This window comes from Clytia hemisphaerica, unplaced genomic scaffold (genome assembly GCF_902728285.1).
Source record: "Clytia hemisphaerica strain Z4C2 unplaced genomic scaffold, Clytia hemisphaerica genome assembly, whole genome shotgun sequence".
Classification (NCBI taxonomy): domain Eukaryota; kingdom Metazoa; phylum Cnidaria; class Hydrozoa; order Leptothecata; family Clytiidae; genus Clytia; species Clytia hemisphaerica.
In genome coordinates, this window is record NW_027104380.1 from 723,190 (window position 1) to 742,875 (window position 19,686).

General features: G+C 35.8%; 1 protein-coding gene across 1 annotated transcript; it reads right to left on the reverse strand.

Annotated features, from left to right (window-relative positions):
* Positions 1 to 8,414: 8,414 nt before the first annotated feature.
* Positions 8,415 to 14,724, reverse strand: LOC136819115 (large ribosomal subunit protein eL36-like). The gene is made up of 4 exons (XM_067075285.1): positions 14,633 to 14,724; positions 13,480 to 13,571; positions 9,759 to 9,893; positions 8,415 to 8,514 (listed from the first exon to the last, which is right to left on the reverse strand). The coding sequence occupies exons 2-4, from the start codon at positions 13,567 to 13,569 to the stop codon at positions 8,437 to 8,439; spliced, it is 303 nt and encodes a 100-aa protein (XP_066931386.1). The 5' UTR covers positions 13,570 to 13,571; positions 14,633 to 14,724; the 3' UTR covers positions 8,415 to 8,436.
* Between the last annotated feature and the right edge of the window lie 4,962 nt (positions 14,725 to 19,686).

The window sequence follows — 19,686 nt, forward strand, 5'->3', positions numbered from 1 at the left end:
CCTGGAATCATCGAGTTAGGAATTTTCGAGTTAGCTATATTATGACGTCATAAAAGTGCAAATTTTGACGTCATTTGACTCTAAGTTTAAGAGTAATTAATGGACAATAAACAACAAATCCGGAAAATCGGGGAAATCGGGAACGTCTATACGGTTGGACGACGACATCTATGGTTGAACGACGACCTCTTACGGTTGTACGACGACCTCTACGGTTGGACGACGACATCTACGGTTGGACGACGACCTCTACGTTTTGACGACGACCTCTACGGTTGAACGATGACCTCTATGATTGGATAGTGACGTGTATTTTCCAGACCTTAATGTTATAAATCAAAGACCGAGCTTAAAATGTTGAATTTTACACTACGACCTCTATAGTCCGCTCACGACCTCTATGTAATAGACGACGACATCGATGATTTCTACGGCGACCTCTATGAATTGAACAACGGCCTCTGTGCTTCGGATTTTTGACCCCGACCCCCCCTGATACCAAACAAAGGTTGCTTGCATTTGGTGGTTCGAGCCGGGGTGGGAGACCTGTTTCACCGGTACGGGCAAATTTCAGAAAAATACTTAGAAAACAGTTAGAAACACTTGAGAAAGACAGAAAATCAGGATAGAAGATAGGAAAGTAGAAAATAAGAGACCATGCATCCTGAAGTATGATATCGTTTGCCAGCCTTTACACCAGTCTTTTGTCGTTCTTTTTATAGACCACATGTAGTTATTTCCACAGATATCTGTAAAGCCCGAAGGACTATATAGGCAACTTTAAGCTTTCTCAAGCAAAAAAAAGTGAAGTAAAGATTTGACTTTTTAAATTTCGTGCCGATGGATAGGATCTAGCATTTTAATTGTTTTCAGAGCGCGAGATCAAAAAAATTAGCCGGCAAACGCTATTTCGCATCTCTCAAACCAGTGAAATTGCTTGTTGTCACGTGATTTCTTTGGTAGGAAATCCTACCAAAACTTGCTTCACTTTTCGATAAAGGCCGCAAATCTAGCCCTTCGGGCTTTACATTGTCTGTACACAAACCCAATATCTACGGGTAGTATCTACCGTAGAGGGTCTGTTGTCATTGTCTTTTCTGGTTTGAGATTTTTCAAACGAACCGCTACGATGGAGTGCTGTTGGACTTTGGCGAAAAATCGGAGGCGATAAGACAAAATGGCCGTCATAGTTGTCAGAAAGTATAGAAGTTTGTCGAAGAAAAGTGTTTTCATAACAAAACTGACTTCTTTATTTTTTAATAAATGGAATACTTAAAAGAATATACTAAAAGTATCTCTGCATGTTTTTATGTTACTTTTACGTCATTTGATCTATATAGAGTGGCTATAGTTTGTTTTGTTGGCATAACTTTTGTAATCAAAATGTTTATATTTTTCTCCCGGATTTTTCTTTGGCGGACTACATGGAAAAATTAATAGGGTAATTGGAAAATAATTTTCTGTTAGACAATTTTGAATACTGTATGTCTTCCTTACTTTTCAGCTTTTAGTTTGGCTCAAAAACATTAAGAAAGCAGTCAAAACATGCTTAGAAAGTGACCCTCAATCATGGACCCCATCCCTTTGGGAAAAAAACTCTTGTATATTAATCATTCCGACATTTTAAATTTTCTGGTTGTTACTAGTAACGGCTTGTCACTGTGCCGGGTGCATACTCGGCGCCTTGGACCCCGCATGGTTGATAGTAACGGCTTAGACTAGAGTCTACTTTTAGCTGAACTTTGCTTTTTGATAATTTTTTATGACGCTGAGTCCAGTGAAGTAGACTAGGAGCATTTGGCAAAGTCGCCATTCTGAAAAAAAATATTAAAAATCCAAATAACAATAAAACTACTTGGAGTTGAAAGATATAATCAAAAATGAGAAACAAACACGATTAACAGATTTGCAATCCCTTATTCTCAAATAAAAATATTGCTTTATACTGTTTTTACCTTCCAAAAACAACTAAAATCTGGCGGACTGTTTTACAGTCCGCCTAAGCAAAAGCATATTACCATATACTACCGGGCCACTTAATCGCGCCATCCAGTCTATAAAAAAAGCTTTAAGTGGACCCCGGGCTAGTAACGGCTTGAACTTCAGTCAGGTTAAAAAAGGGGCAATTTTACCCATACGGTCGGGTTGATATTTCAAGTTAAGTTAAAACACTTTAAAATAGTGAGAAAACACGAGGCTCGGAAAGGGCTCTTCCAGAAAAAATCCGTTCATGGGGGGTTGAGGATATATTATTTTTTTTCATGAATTACCCCTGGACATTTTGATTTTAAACCCCCTGGACACGGGTTATACCCCTGGACAAAAATCAAATCAACCCCTTGGACACAAAAAATTACCCCTGGACATTGCAATTTACCCCCTGGACATTGCAATTTTTTGGTATTTTTTCAATACCCCTGGACAATTCATCCTCCACCCCCCATGAACGGATTTTTTCTGGAAAAGCCCAAAACACGAGTTAAAAAACATGAGTTACAAAAAACACGAGTTACGTCAAATATGACGTCATCAATGGGAAATTATGACGTCACAAGTAGATAATTTAACTCGTCAATTTATGGTGCACCTTAATCTTACGAGTTAATTAACTCGTAAATTTATGGTGCACCTTAATCTTACTCGTCAATTTATATTCAATTATTTACGATGACTGTCTTATTTGTCAAATATTTAGTACTCTCAGCCTAAATTTAGTCTATTTTTATCCTTTCTTAGGGTTTTTAGAGGTACATTTTCAAACCCCCGGTAATTAGGCCTTCCTGTTTATTAAATTTTTCCGACCACCCCCCCCCCCCGTTTATTTGGCACCTGAGAGTAACTTTTCAGAATTACGTCTGTAATTCGGCTTTAAGTGACCGTTTTTTATGGGGGAATGGAGATGGGCACTTAGATCCAGATTTAAAGTCGACCAAAAATCAGTAAAAATAACATTTTTCTTTTTAAGCTTCTAAATTCGTAATTTTATTCTTAAATCTCTACAGGGAACAAAACTATAAACATATGCCCCTCCCTTAGCATTTGAGCCAGCCTAAATACTTTTTGTCAACTTCTGTCTCAGTTAAAGACTATAGAATATTATGAGAGAAAATTACCATTCCAATAATTTTAAACTAAAAATAGGCACAAAAAATAATTTAACCACTATTTTAGAATTTTTGACCAACTTGGTTTCAACTTCATGAAAATTTAACTCGTCAAATTAAGGTGCACCATAAATTGACGAGTTAATTAACTCGTAAGATTAAAGTGCACCATAAATTGACGAGTTAATTAACTCGTAAGATTATGGTGCACCATAAATTGACGAGTTAATTAACTCGTAAGATTATGGTGCACCATAAATTGACGAGCTAATTAACTCGTAAGATTAAGGTGCACCATAAATTGACGAGTTAAATTATCTACTTGTGACGTCATAATTTCCCATTGATGACGTCACATTTAACGTAACTCGTGTTTTCCGAGCCTCAGAAAACATAGTAAATAAGTTAGAAAAGTCACCAGGGGGTCAGAAGAAAGCCTCAGAGAAGACAGGCAGAAATAAAAAGTCGATGTCGGAATGAGCAATATACAAGAGTTCTTTTCATCCCTTTGTTTACAAGTCAATTGTCGTACTTTGGCGGCCATTTTATTTTAAAATTTGGAGCAAATTGTGGACCAGTCGAGGATTTGGGGCAAATAGTGAACCAGTCGAGGATTTGGGGCAAATAGTGGACCAATCGAGGGTTTTGGGTAAATAGTGGACCGGTCGAGGATTTGGGGCAAATAGTGGACCATTCAAGGATTTGGGGCAAATAGTGGACCAGTGGTAGTCTGGTCTGTAAAATTTTTCTATCATCTTTTTTCCATATCCTACCAAAAAAAGAGGAAAATTTTCATACCCTACCCAAATATCTTCCACCCTACCAAGAGCCATACTTAATGACCGCTCCCTAAAGTGTGCAAATTCTCTCTGTAATATTTCCTTCAGTTTAGACGTAGCCCGGGGTCCACTTAAAGCTTTCTTTTATAGACTGGGTGGCGCGATTAAGTGGCCCGGTAGTACATGGTAATATGCTTTTGCTTAGGCGGACTGTAAAACAGTCCGCCAGATTTTAGTTGTTTTTGGAAGGTAAAAACAGTATGAAGCAATGTTTTTATTTGAGAATAAGGGATTGCAAATCTGTTACTGATGTTTGTTTCTCATTTTTGGTTATATCTTTCAACTCCAAGTAGTTTTTTTGCTATTTGGATTTTAAACATTCTTTTTCAAAATGGCGACCTCGCCAAACGCTCCTAGTCTACTTCACTGGACTCAGCGTTATAAAAAATTATCAAAAAGCAAAGTTCAGCCAAAAGTAGACTCTAGTCTAGTTTGGACGCAAATATGTTATTTTGAATCTGTCTCAAACCATCAAAAACATACTCGTTTTTAAGTATAACCATCATTCTTTCAATGGGCTCTTCAAGAAAATGTCCGGGGGTGGAGGATATATTGTCCGGGGGTAGCGAATAATCATCAAAATTTGCCTTGTCCGGGGGGGGGGGCAAAAGCATTGAGTTTCAAGCCCGAAGGGCTAGAGGTCAATCTCTAACCTTTCTCAGGCAAGAAAAATTGAAGCCTTAAAATATGCGCCGTATTTTTGATGACGGATTGAATCTAGCAATGGGCTCTTCCAGAAAAAATCCGTTAATGGGGGGTGGAGGATGAATTGTCCAGGGGTATTGAAAAAATACCAAAAAATTGCAATGTCCAGGGGTAATTTTTTGTGTCCACGGGGTTGATTTGATGTTTGTCCAGGGGTATAACCCGTGTCCAGGGGGTTCAAAATCAAAATGTCCAGGGGTAATTCATGAAAAAAATAATATATATATCCTCCACCCCCCATGAACGGATTTTTTCTGGAAGAGCCCAATCCCTTTGTTTTCGAGTGATATATTTTTCGAAATTAAGCGGTAAATTTCAGTTTCAATCTGTCATTTGTGTAAAAACCAGGCGGGTCGCTCAAGGCCGCGCAACTTTGGTAGGATTTGTTGGCTTCAAATCCTACCAAAGAGATTGACTTCTAGCCCTTCGGGCTTATACTTCATTGGGCAAAAGTCACTTTGTCCGGGGGGTACACTCATTTTTTTATAAGCACACGGTCACATTTCGGCTGAAGCTCACTATGCTTAAGTAAAGCTCAATTTTGAGCCTCGACTTATGCTTAACTCTCTGCTCGGTAAAAAAATTATGAAGGGGGTTAATATTTTAGAGAAAATTTTATTTTTTACGTTCACAAAAACGAAAAGCTTATTGTAAGTTTAGAAAGTGTACATTCTTTAGAGACCAAGTTGTGTTATTTATAAGAGATTAAAAATTAAATCACCAATTTTGTTTGTAATTCTCTTCTTCATTCTTCTGCTATTTTCTGAAGTTTTGGAAATTATGATTCTAAAAATTTCTTTGGCTGAGCCTCAAGGAATGCTTAATTTTTCTGGAAAATCAAGCTTCAGTATGCTTATAAAAAATTTGAGTGTAAGGCGTAGTTTATATGGCCGGTTTTTTGCCGTGTCTAATTCAAATAACTTCATCAAAAAAAACTACCTCAAGGGAAGAAATTTTCGCGAAATTAAATTCCGCAAAACACACCAAAATTGTTAAATCGCGAAATTAAATTCCGCGAAATTCGTTTTTTTTTCTTCTTCTTTTATTTTGTTGTTTTTGACCAGGTATTACGAAAAAAGATGCACACGATTGATTTTTAAGCATTATAACGTGTATTTTTTATTAAGTATAAACAAATATAAACAACTCCGTGATGCTTAAAAGTTAATCTAAGTTGATAAATTCTTCTCAATCGCGAAATTAAATTCCGTGAAACTTTTAAAATCGGCTCATTCGCGAAATTAAATTCCGCGAAATTTCCCATTTTGAAACTCTGATTCGCGAAAATTTCTTCCCTTAAGGTAAGTCTAATTGAGAGCGGCTTTATAAATCAAATTTTGATTTGAGGTCGTCGACCTTAACAATTGAGCACGGCAATTTTTGCTGGACTTAATTAAAAAGAGCGGCAAAAGATCGGCACTGGTTTAAACGGCCTACTTTTTTGTCGATCTTAATTCAGAAAATAATGTTTTCATGTGAAAAGACACCAAACTTCTTTGTTTCTTTTGTTTAAAATAGGGGTTTCCTCAATTCATTTAAAGTCGAGTTCAAAATAAAAGCTTATTTAAAGTCGACTTCAAATAAATTTTCAGTTTATACTGTCGATCTCAATTAATATCAAACTTTTGCCTCGTTTTTGCCGATTTTATATATTTGAATTAGACACGGCAAAAAACCGGCCATATAAACTACGCCTAAATCACTGAAAATCGTTGCAACCTCTACCCCCATATTCAATCTTTTTCTGGAAAAGCCCAATAAACAAAAATAGTCTAATTTTGATAAATCTACAGGTCAGAATCCTCATATTAATGACGACCTACGTTTTGGGGGCATAAAAACTATACAGTAAGCTACCCCTTGTAAAAACGACTCCCCATGTTGGCTATCTCATATGTATCCCCCCAATGAAGTATAAGCCCCGCTAAGGGCTAGAATTGCGCGGCTCGCCTGGTTTTTCCACAAATGATAGATTGAAACTAAAATTTACAGCTAAATTTCGAAAAAATATCAATTGTAAACAAAGCAATTGCTAGATTCAATCTGTCGTCAAAAATAGAGATTCTACTATAGCCCTTCGGGCTTTAAATTCAATGTACCCCCCCCCATAAAAATGGCATGTTCGATGGAATGTTAAAATAATTTACCCCGGCCTTGAGCTCCTTTTATTCCCGTAGAAAACCTTTAAAATACTTTTGAGACAACTTTAAAACAAGCAATATGCTGAATGGACCTACCTGATGATGAAACTTAGATAGCAATCATTTAGAAAATATAGCAGTTAGCGAAAATGCATTAAATGTTATCATTGATATTTGATGGGGGGGGGAGGGGTTTAGGGAAAAAGGAATAGAAAGTTCCGGTTGCAAATTTGGAAAGGTTTTGTTGACAATTGAATCATGCTTGATGGTGTCATTGTTATCAATAATTTTTTTAAGTGAAAAAACAAAGAAATATATGGAAAAAGCCCAATTCAAATCTGCAAAAACGGCGATTTCCGGCACACTTCCGGCATGACAAGATTCTCAAAAATCCGAATCGGCCACACTTAGGGCATTGCTGATACACATCTTCATGCAAAAATCGGGAAAAACGATTAATGAAATCTCGCGAAAATGGCAACAAACCGGTTTTGACGGCATATTATCGGCATTTTTGGCCGAAATTGTTTTACTTCAAAAACCAGGCTCCGTCACATTTTAGGTATTGCCATTTTTCATCAGTCTGCAAAATTTCATGAAAAAATATAAAGTACAGCTCGAGAAATTCAAGAAAAATCGTTTTTCCGGCGATATTCGGCTGTTCCGGCGATTTTTAGAAAGTCCGGTATCAAAAATCAGTTTTATTGACAATTGAACCATGCTCGATGGTTGGCATTGTTATCAATAATAATTTTGCGTGAAAAAACAAAGAAATAATAGGAAAAAGTCCAATGAAAATCTGCAAAAACGGCGATTTCCGGTATATTTCTGGCATTTTCGGCAAGAATAGAACTTTTCTCAAAAATCGAACTCAGCCATGTTTTGGGCATTGCTATTACGCATCTATGTGCAAAAAAAAAAGAAAAAACTAATGATGAAATCTCGAGAAATTGACAAAAAAACGGTTTTTCCGGCCTATCTCCGGCATTTTCGGCCGGAAAAAATGTTTTTCGAAAATCAGGCTCCGTCACATTTTAGGTATTGTCATTTTGCATCAATGTGCAAAATTTCATAAAAAAATATAAAGTACAGCTCGAGAAATTCAAGAAATACTGTATTTCCGGCGAAAATAGGTTGTTCCGGCTTCAAAGATCAATTTTATTGAAAATTAAAACATGCTTGATGGTGGGCATTGCTATTTGAATGAAAAAACAATCAATTATAAGGAAAAAGGCCAATGAAAATCTGCAAAAACAGCGATTTCCGGCATATTTCCGGTATTTTAAGCCGGAAAAAATTTTTTCTCAAAAATCGGACTCGGCCATTTTTTGGGCATTGTTAATACGCATCTTTGAGCAAAAAATCAGAAAAAACTAATGATAAAATCTCGAGAAAATGCCAAAAAACAGTTTTTCCGGCATATTTCCGGCATTTTCGGCCGGAGAAAATTTTTTTTCCAAAATCGGGCTGCGTCACATTATGGGCATTGCCATTTTGCATCATTGTGCCAAAAATCAGAAAAAACTAATGAGCCAATCCTGAGAAAAGCTGGCAACAGACGAACGAACGGACAAGGGTTAATTTAAAGGACTACCTTAGGTAGGTCCAATAAAAGAAAATAAGACTTTGTTTGCAGAAAAGGAAAATTTATTTCTTTGCTCGCATATTTTTATAAATTCGGGTGAGCTCGTCTCTCTTCCTTTTGCCACGAGTGTGTGTTCCGAGCTACAAAAATAAAATAAATAAATCAGCCACAACCACGCAAAGTTACTCCCCTTTGATTAATACACCGACATTTCTCTTTATTAATCAGTTAGTTCTTAGACGCCCTGCTTTCTACAAAGTAGCGTCCATTTCATTTTAAGACTTTTTCAAACGTTTGATGCAAAGGTTTTTGGACTCTGAACAGATATCTTATAGAACTGAAAAAGCTGAATTCCGTCAAAATAGATCTTTTCATAAATTACCACAAGCCTCGTTTTGAAGTTATTGTCATGGTGATTAACACACAGCAGATTTTATTAAAATTATTTTCTACTTATAAAAAAGGTCATTTAATGTCTAAAGGGACATAATCACCATAGTAATTTTTTGAATACGAGGCAAGTGATGTTCGTGACGTAATATTTGTAAAGGTCTATTCATGATATTCATGAATGACGTGATGTTTTCAACGGAAAGAACCCGGTTTTAGCCAGTAGTGGCAAATAGTCGAACGTGCGCAACGCACTGGGCTCAACTTCAGTGGCTTCAAATCATTCATAGGCCCCATTCAAACCCCCAGATATTCACCCAATGAACAAGTGTGCCAAATTTCAACCAAATCCGATCATTTTGGAGGCCTGTAAACTGCTCCAAAGCTTTTGCCTCGTTTTGGCAAAAAACTCGTTCCCAGGCCCCAAAAATCAAAATTTTTGAAAAATGCAAAAAGCACCCCCAGATATTCATCCAAGTAACAAGTGTGCAAAATTTCAGCCAAATCGAACAATTTTTCAAGTCTCCAGGCTGCCCCAAAGTTTTAGCCTCGTTTTGGCGAAAAACTCGTCCCCAGGCCCCAAAAATCTAAATTTTCAAAAAATGAAAAAAACACCCCCCGATATTCACCCAAGAAACAAGTGTGCCAAATTTCAGCCAAATCCGACCTTTTTTGAAGTGTCCAGCCTGCCCTAAAGTTTTCGGACGGACATACATACATACAGACATTCTCAGATTATAGCTCAACTTAAGTTGAGAATATAAACTAGACAGAAGTTATCTAAAATTTGCCACTACTGGCAAAAAACGGGCTCTTTCCGTAGATAACATTACGTCATGAATATCATGAATCAATGCAAACTTAAAAAGTTCTCCCTCTACCATGAGTATAATCGTAGTTTGCAGCGAATGTGCCGTGAGATCAGTCTAAAAAAGTTTATCAAATATCCATTATCAGCTAGGATTAAACTAAATGTGTAGAAATTTTGACTTACCCTCTTCTTGACGAATTTCAAGGCACGCTTATCCTTGTTGACCTTCAACAATTCAATGGCACGTTTTTCATATGGTGCAAGACCACAGACTTCTTGGACAACATCACGGACAAACTTTACACGTTTGCTAAGAACCTTTCGAAAATAAAAATAAATATTTTGGGATAAGTTTTGCGTACCTATCTGAAACAAAAATGTTTGGAAAAGTTAATGAACAGTTTCTAGTTGGTGCAGAAAACTTTATGGACTCTTTTTGCTTACGATACACAAATTCATAGTCCTTGTAAACCTTAGCAAGCAATGATTTCCTAGATTTTTATATTCTAGTCCAGGTACCTTGTCTTGAATGGTTACAGTATAATGGTCCCAAAAACTGTTTTAATGAACCAGCCATATTGGTACTTTAAGACCTGGGAACGCCTCAAATTCAATCCTCATAGATTTCTCTGAGTTCGAGAAAAGAAAACCATATCAAATTTCATTTTTAACATAGCTTAATTTATAAAAAATTGTAAACGCTCCTCAAGAAAGTTTTTAATTTGGATAGACGTTTTGAGTAATTGACGTGTACGAAAAAATAATCCAGGTTCGAAGTCTCTTGAAAAAACGAAATTTTAAGAAGAAGCTGTACTCTAAGGTAATTCTATTCACAACAACATAAAACAGGAAAGTAGAAAACATTTGTGACAGAAGATTTTCTTTTTCAAAACACAAGTGACATACGTAAATCTTTGAATACAATCGTTAAATGGATCGTAAAATCGTAAAATGGAAAATAAACTCTTTATAAATCTTTGAATACAATCGTTAAATGGATCGTAAAATCGTAAAATGGAAAATAAACTCTTTATGTATCTTTTTTATTGCGACAAGCTTGCTGTTTTTTTCTATTTGCGGCCGGGTGAGATATATTTTTTCCAAAAAAAAGTTCACCCGGCCGATTTCCGGAAACAAGACTACTTTTTTTTTTGGCCTGAGGCCATTTACTTTAGATTCTCTCCCTTGACAAGCTGGATTGACCCACCACAGAAACAAATCAATATTTCTTTGAATGCTTTGAATCAGAATCGTAAAATTTCTTCCTTACATTTTCAGAAGAACGAAAGTATTTTGATTCATCATTTCCAATGACTCAATGTAACCTGCAGGGGAGGTAGATTTTGATAGAACTCGAATCAAATAGCAGTTTTGAGCTCTTGAGAACAATTCAAAAGAGAAAGACAGATCAGTTTGTGCTTGTTGAAAAGATATTCACGAGTAGAATATCTATATCAAAGGCACAGACTTTAAAAAGCTTTAGAAATGAAGCAAAAATACCTAATTTTGCGACGAAGAACAGTGCTGTAACTACCATTTTAAAAACAGTGAATGAGTCTACCGTGCAATAACTATTACTTCAAAATCTGATTAACTTTCGTGAGATTAAATTTCATGATTTCGCAAGTTCTTGCCTTTTTCTGCAAAATTTTAAACTTGAATAACCACGTGAGATGCCTATCTTGCAAAATTAAATTCACCACAAAATTTTTCAAATCTTATTCTCTGCTGAGAAACCAGTCTAAAGTCTCCATTTGTTGCAAAATATGGCTAATTTTAGCTGCTTTCAGGCAAAAGCTTCTTTGCAAAATTAAATCCAGAACATTTAACCCGATTCAGGTCAAATTCTAGATTAACTCATTAAAACTCAAGTTATGAAAATCATACAATTCAACAGTTGATAAATAGAGAAATCCATCTCAGTTGCTTTACTCATTCAAGATATTCTCAGAGAGCTGGGATTAGCAAATCTAGCTTCTGCTAGTCATCATTAACAGATTCTCTAAAAGCAAATATAACATTGGGCTATTCCATTTTAAAGGACGTTCTTAATCTGATTGAAGTCAAATTCTAGATTGACTTCTTTAAAACCTCAAGTTTTGAATATCATTACAATTCAACAGTTGATAAATAGAGAAATCCATCTCAGTTGCTTTTCTCATTCAAGATATTCTCAGAGAGCTGGGATTAGCAAATCTAGCTTCTGCTAGTCATCATTAACAGATTCTCTAAAAGCAAATACAATATTGGGCTATTCCATTTTAAAGGACGTTCTTAATCTGATTGAAGTCAAATTCTAGATTGACTTCTTTAAAACCTCAAGTTATGAATATCATTACAATTCAACAGTTGAAAAATAGAGAAATCCATCTCAGTTGCTTTACTCATTCAAGATATTATCAGAGAGCTGGGATTAGCAAATCTAGCTTAGCTGCTAGTCATCATCAACAGATTCTCTTAAAGCAACTACAATATTGGGCTATTCCATTATAAATAGACTCTTTGTTAATGCATAGGAAAAAGAAATTTGTCCAAAAAAGGGCAATTTCTTCATTTGCACACTGAGGTTTAAAAAAAAAACAATAGTTTCAAAACCTAAGCTAATCAACTGTGTTTTCAACATTCTTTTATTTGGATTCTGTACTGATCAACATCTTTTGTTAAAATTTTTAATTATGTTTGAATCTTATAGGCAAATTCCCAGTAGGGGTCACTGGTGGCAATGTCTATAGACCAAAAGGAAGGGTTAAGAGCCTGGAGCTTCTTCCCCATCTTTCACTTTTTGAATATTTCTATTTGGTTGAGTTGCAGGAGGCTTTGAGGCCTATTTTCGCAACTATATATGTTTTCAATGAGCATCTTGGACAATTACCTTATTCCCCTCGCATGACATGGGCTGACCCGGACGAAGGTTCATTCACTTACCAAGTGAACTGCTGCAAGTGGGAGTCGAACCTCAGTCGCCTGTGCAGCAGCACGGTAATGACCACTATACCACAGCGTCTTAAATACTTTCACAAAACTGCTATTTAATTCAAATTTCAAAATTACAGTTTTTCTTCTCCCTGCTACAGATTATATCTACACAGACTTTACACGTTTTTCATAAATAAGGAACCTTTACTTGGTTTCTAAATCTCATAAATTTTGTCTAAAAACTTGCAAAATAAATAAATAAATCTTAGCCTGAGTAGTTCCTTAAAAATTCTTTATTTTTTCAGACCATTTTCAGTCTCAAATTCCTTATTTAATGAGTTTGTTATAAAAAAACATGTAGTCAAAATTAGAAGTAGAACGTTGAATTAAATCAGTCAGACTCAATTTGTTGTCTTCCTAACCATTTCAGAAGAACGAAAGTTTTGAATCATCATTCTGATTATACGAAATAGTTAAAGCTCAAATAACGGCATATTTCATTGATTCAGGGACAACAGATTGTGATCTGCCACATAACATCCATCTTAAACTATTGATGATATTCATGATGTAATCTTTGCGCCTAAACAAAAGGTTTGACGTAAGCTAACCTATTCGAAACCGGGGGTTTACGAAAAAGAAAGCTTAATATCTTGTGAAGTAATGTAATAGAATTAAATATCTTGTGGAAATCTATTATAGATATCTAAAGAATTTCAATGAAAGTTTTTTCTTTGATTTGGAGTATTTGGACTTCCGTATTAATCTTTTCTTATTTTTTCTGGGGGTCTTTGCTTGGAAAACATTGGGGAACGCATTTGTTTTGCCACCAATAATGGAGGAAAAATGTTTTGATTCAGAGTGTCAATCAACGAAAAGATTATATCATGAATATCAAGAATTAGAAATGCTACCCACCCTTTTTCAGGGTTCATTCATTCCCCTGTTGTGTGTTGAACGAAATAAAAAATTAACTGAAATGTCTTACCCCTTTAGTTCTGCTAACTTTGGTCTTTGGGGCATTCTTGGTGACTTTGTGCCCCTTGTTAAGGCCAACTGAAATTTCTGTTGGTGCCATGGCTAAAAGGAAAAGAAAAATCAAATTAGATGTTCAACATTTGCAAATGGGGTTCAGTAATTTTGAAGATTACGACATTATGACTGCAGAATCTATGTAACACAAAAATTTTCATATGCAAACTCAATTCATGTCATGAAAAAGGATATGACCCTGCCAACACAGACTTGCAGAAGTTACATGACTAGGGGCCACTCACATATCGATTTTAACTTTGTTATTATTATTTTTTTATATAATCCTTTGAAGCTCAAAACCAATGCTCTTTCTGAAGTCCAATATACTTCTTATATACTTGTATTTGCAATTTCTTCATATATTTATAGTCTATTTATTCTTTTTTAGTAGGTCCACATCAGTCTTGTACTGCCTTTTTTTAACCTGCAACTAAATAAACTGATAATAAAAATGCAAACATCAAAAAGTTTTTAGAGTGTTCCATTGAGGTTTGATGTGTTTGTTTCGAATTCAGTAATCTGATGTCTAATGGGTCATCTATCTAACAGAAACCATTCAACCACCCTAAGTCACTGAACTATCCTTGCTGGTTCCGATTGTGAATTTCGAAAAAGTGATTCCTATCACAACTATCAAATAATCATAGAATCTATTGAATGCATCAGATGCTAAGAAACCATTACTGTAATCAAATAAATCAAGATCTTTCAGGTTCAATTACCAAAATTAGTTTAAGAAGGTTCAGTTAACATTGCCTAACATTATTTGTACTCTCTAACTGTTTGATAGCTTCTCATTCTAGATTAATTTCCAAAAGCAGAAGCAATGGTGGAATCTATCTCAGTTGCTTTTCTCATTCAAGATGTTCTCAGAGAGCTGGGAATAGCAAATCTAGTTTCTGCTAGTCATCTTGACAGATTCATGATTTCTACTGGAGATAAACCCTTTCGGAAAGTTAAAAATAACTCAACTATACATCTTTTCACTCCAAAATATTTGCTATAAAGTATTTACAATGGACTGCAGAGACATTCTGCAACACTTAAACAAATGCATAACTTTCACTTGGCCAGATAAAGTCTGATATAATTTATAGTTGTATTACCTCTGCCCAACTAAATTTCGAAAAGGCTTCTCAAAGTTGTTTATTTTGAATTTGTTATTCTCGCTGTATTCTACCGAATGCTAATTTCTACGAGACTCAACATTCCGTTTTTCGCTTGTCAGCAAATTTATAAACCTTGCGCCTGATTGAAAAGAAGCATTTTACAGACTTTTTTGTTCGGTAAAATATCAAAAGCCAATTTTCTGAAAATGGTAGATGTAGCTGCGAAGAAATAATTTTGTCTCAAAGGAAGGTAAAGATGATTGGCGCGGAAGCGTCATGAAACTATCAAGAACTTAGCGAACTCTCAATACAGATAATTTCGTCAACACTGGAGAACGATTGTCGAAATCCTATGTCACTCATGAGCGTTATATTGACGCGAAGGGGTGGGTGGGTTAGAATCTTTGACGCTGAGAAATTTCACCAGAAATATCGATTTTTAATACGTTTATTCCATGACAAATGTTACTTTCCATATTTCTTTTCCTCCTTTATTTTACTGTAGTACATACCTAAGGGGTCAGTCACAAATCGATTTTAAGTTAGAAGAACGTCAATTGACGTATATGGGTGGGTGGGTTAAAGGTTGTTGACGTTTTTCAGAAACATCGATTTTTCATTCCATGCCAAATATTACTTCTCGCCATGTTTCTGTTTGATCGCTTCGTTTGTTTTGAAAACCAAAACAAACGGCCCGATGTTTATGTCTTTTCTTTGTTTGACGGCCCGAACGGCCCTTGAATTTTTGCAGATGGCCGTTCTTTCTGTCGCTACATACTACGGAGATAATTAATTACGGGAATTTTGTGAACAAGTTTAGAAATTATCTCCGTTTCTTTTTTTTTCAAATTTATAAACTATGCGAACACTGAAGGTCAGTGTATGCGAGCCGTAGTGAAAATCAAGATGGCTGACGAAACAGCAATGAAGGCAGTTTTTATCGGTTTTCGGGGATATCAAGGTGTTTGACGTTTTTGGGTGTGGGTGGGTGGGTCAGCTTTTAAAACGTCAATTGACGTTCTTCTAACCTAGAATCGATTTGTGACTGACCCCTAAATATTCGTTCACTTCGCTATTTTACAGAAATTTTAACCAAAACAAACGGCCTGATGTTTACGTCTTGAGTTCCTTTTGTTCAGACGGTCGCATGGCCCTTGAATTTCGCCCACGGTCTGTCTTTTTTTGTGAAATGCGGCTTTTCTGTTGATTATGATTATATGGAGATAATTAATTCTGGCAACTTTCTGAAAACAGTTTAGAAATTATCTGCCTGAGCAAGCTGTAGCAAAATTAAAAATGGCTGACAACGAAACAACGATGAAAGTGAAGGAGAAAATTTTCATCAATTTTTGATAATTTTTGAGCTTTGACGTTAAGAGGTGGGGGTGGGGGGGTTTTCAAATTAGCGTCAATTTGACATTAGTCGTTGGAAGAATCGATATGTAAGTGACCCCTAAACTTTTCCATCCAGACGGTGTCAATCGAACAATTTCGAACAAAAATCGCAATCGAACCAATCAAACGTAATCAAACACGATCGAATAATTGCGATTCGATTGTCAAACGTAATCTTCAATTTCGTCCAATTACGATTGTGTTCGATGAGTTTGATTGTGATTGAATTAAATTGGATCACTCCGTTAGAGCTTTTTAGAGCGTAGACGGCAGAGCGCTTAAGTATCGCATCGTACGAAAGCGAATAAAATCTAAATCAATCGCACGTAATCGAATATAATCGAACGGCAAATCCTGGGTAATATTTGATCAGTCAGGCACATCCTGGCAAATGAACAGGGTCGAAAACAAAAGTGACGTAATAGCACCGAATACCCAGTTTAATTGAACCAGGTTGGAAATATTTTGCTTCATTTCAAAGAACTGCATAGATGAAATTTTTTTCCATGGGTCAATTTTGTCTTCGAAGATTGAAGAAACTGTTAACGAAAAAATAAAGTTCCCAGTTTTCTTCCTTTTTTCCCTTTTTCAGTTTGAAGTTCATTTTTATTCATTTTCACGCTTTTAGCCTGAGACATCCTATCTCATTTAAACTGGGTGACGAATACCCCATGCAAATGCTCACCCCGTTCATTTGCCAGGATGTGCCTGACTGTCGATTGCGATTCGATTGAGTTCAATTGATTCAGCGTTCGATTCGTTCAATTGATTGACACGCACTGTGTCTGGACTTTTGTTTTGGGGGTTTGCTGATGGCGGAGGGTAGTTAGTGGAAGTACATTCAGGGTAATTTCCAAGCACTTTTTTACCACCGTTATTCGGTGGCAAAATCTCAATTTCGAATTCAGTTTTCAAACTCAATTTTTTGAAGAAAAAAATTTGAATGGTTAATGTTAATGATGAAAAGTAGACAGCTGGATGTTTAAGATAAAAACTGCAATTATTGCTCTTTCGACAATTATGACAGTGACACTAAGAAAATCTACTAGAGATATCAACTTTCGAAGCCCAACAGATTTGTTCAAATTTCCAGAAAACTATATATAACTTTCATACTTATTATTTTCTGGTACAGTCTGGGAAATCCTCTCAATTGAACGCTTATGTTCCGAGGGCTATCGGTTCCAGGGTTATCAAAATGGCAGAATTTTAAAGCGTGTAATTACATGCTTAGCGCAATTGTTCTGAAACGGGCGGTAAGCGGTAAGCGTGCAATTGCACCCTTTATTATTCTGACACGCAATTCCTTCCGAAAGCTCTGTTGAATTTCAAAAGCCTAGGGCAGTTTTACTCAAAATTTATCGTAGAAGAATATTCCGTAAAAATGCATTGCCCGTTAAAACATGCCTTTGCCCGAATTAGAGAATTCAGAAGCCCTTGAAATGCCTAAGCAATTTCAACCGGGCGGGAGTGGGGGTAAATTATAACCATGCAATTGCGCGCTTACGCCCTCGGAACATAAGCGTGCAATTGAGAGGATTTCCCAGACTGTGGTAGCAGCCTCTTCATTTGTCAAGATTCAACAAAACATCTTCACGTCAAATTTGTCTCTTTTTCACCCCTCTTTTTAATATGACATTTCTGTGTTTAGTTTGTTCTACCTTGGATTATAACTGAAAATATCTTCAAATATAACCTTTGTCCGCCATCAGCCCACGCAGTTTTCTTTGCCCGCTTCAATTCTTAGATAATAAATAAGAGAGGTGCGCTTAGCTAACCCATGCTCGCGGACGCTAAATTTATGTTTACTTATCTTGTATATTTTAGTGGTATTTATCCAATGAAAAGGATGTTAACAAAATATGCATGGCATTGATTATATGACATCATTAAATATGTCAATATTGATTCAATGCCCGTTAAAGAAAATAATTTGTAAGTATAGTTCTTTTTATTGGAAAATTTAGAAATACAAGCAAAAGAGAGTCAAATAGACCTTTTTTCAAATAGGATGTCCTGTTGAATAATTATGTAGTCCGGCCATAAAAACAATGATATAGCCATGCATAATTACTGTATCATGCATATTGTAATAATTATGTATGGTTTTATCATTGTTTTTCTGCTGGACTACATAATTATTCAACAGGGTGGTCTCTTTGAAAAAAGGTCTATTCAATTATTGTTTCCTATCTAGATTATATTAGCGTTAGAATACAGTAAATTTTCACGAAAAATATTACGCGATGGCAGTACACCCAATCACGCCCAAGGGAAGGTTCCAATTTTTTATTATCGGGAAATCAGGGAAACCGAGTTCACCATGTGGATAAAAACGTAAGGAATGAAACCTGACAGAAGATTTTCGACCAGATTTGTTCATTACTTGTGGATTTTAAAACTTACATAAGCAAAAGCAAAAGTTGTTGGGAAGGAAAGTAAACGCAAGACAGAAGGTTTGGTTGTGTTGATCAGGACTTGACTTGACTTTTTAAAGCACTCGTAGAAGTTAAAATGATGGTCTTCTTTACCTTAAATCTGTAGTAACTTGACACCGCTACAGGCTTCGGCATAAGAAAAATTCACATGTGATCATCGCACGCCTAGATTTTGATTTTTTAGTGGTCTAGGCGTGCGATTATTCAAATACTTAATTTTCATCGTTTATATTTTCAATTGTGTTACAATATCTCTTAGAACTGGGCACTCTCTTTCATTTTGAATATTTATCTTCAATTGCTAAAGGCTCCAAACTGTGAATACGAAGTGAACTTTTTTGAGAAAAAAGTAGAGTGAGAGAAACATTTCCCAAATTTTTTAAATCCTCACTCTATGAATGTTTCTTTTTATTTTACTCACAAGTCAGCATGATTCCTTTTATAAAAACAAAGCTGTTTACTTACTGAAAAGTCCCCACTTTGTGAATGCTTCTATTTATTTTACTCACAAATCAGCATGATTCTTTTATAAAAACCAAGTTGTGTATAAAAAAAACATTCTTAAAAGTTGAGTTGCAAGCAAGAATTAACAAAAACAATGCAGGGTTTAGTTTGAGATGAATAAAATTTCATTTCTATAACAATGATCAGGATAAAACCTTCATTCCAAGTGATTTTTAGGCGTGCATTTTATAGTAGAATATAAAATATCAAGTGCGATAAATCACACGCCTCAAAAACTGATTCACGAAAGTTTTCCAAACAAACAAACTAACCCTAACCCTTACCCTAACGATGATAACGATGATGTACGAAAAAAAATGCGGCCGGGTGACGACGAAATAAATTTTCACCCGGCCGGTGGACGGGAAACAAAAAAAATTTTCGGGTTCGCCTAGGATGCGGTTAATAAACCTTTCCCAGGAATGGAAAGAAGGGCGATAGCCGGGTAGTTGGCTGGGTTTTCTCTCTCTCCTTTTTTAAAGATTGGTGTAGTAACAGTCATTTTGGCAAAGTGGGTTGGAGTATCTGTTGAGTTCAGGATCTTATCAAATATAATCTTCAGCATATTGATTACTGTTTCTCCTCCTGCTTTCAGCACCTTTGGTGTGATGTTGTCGAATCCTGGGCCTTTTTTTTCTTTTTTGATCTGATAGTTCAAGTGGCTTTTTGAAGTGTTGATCAGCAGGGTTTTCAGTAAATCTTAGGAAGGAGACT

Bases quoted from the DNA above. Each gene is read 5' to 3' on its own strand.
- LOC136819115 (XM_067075285.1), bottom strand. From the start codon at position 13,569: ATGGCACCAACAGAAATTTCAGTTGGCCTTAACAAGGGGCACAAAGTC. The intron at 9,894-13,479 runs GTAAGACATTTC...TATTTTCGAAAG, and splicing joins AAGTTAGCAGAACTAAAGGG to GTTCTTAGCAAACGTGTAAA. The intron at 8,515-9,758 runs GTAAGTCAAAAT...TTATTTTTGTAG, and splicing joins TGAAATTCGTCAAGAAGAGG to CTCGGAACACACACTCGTGG.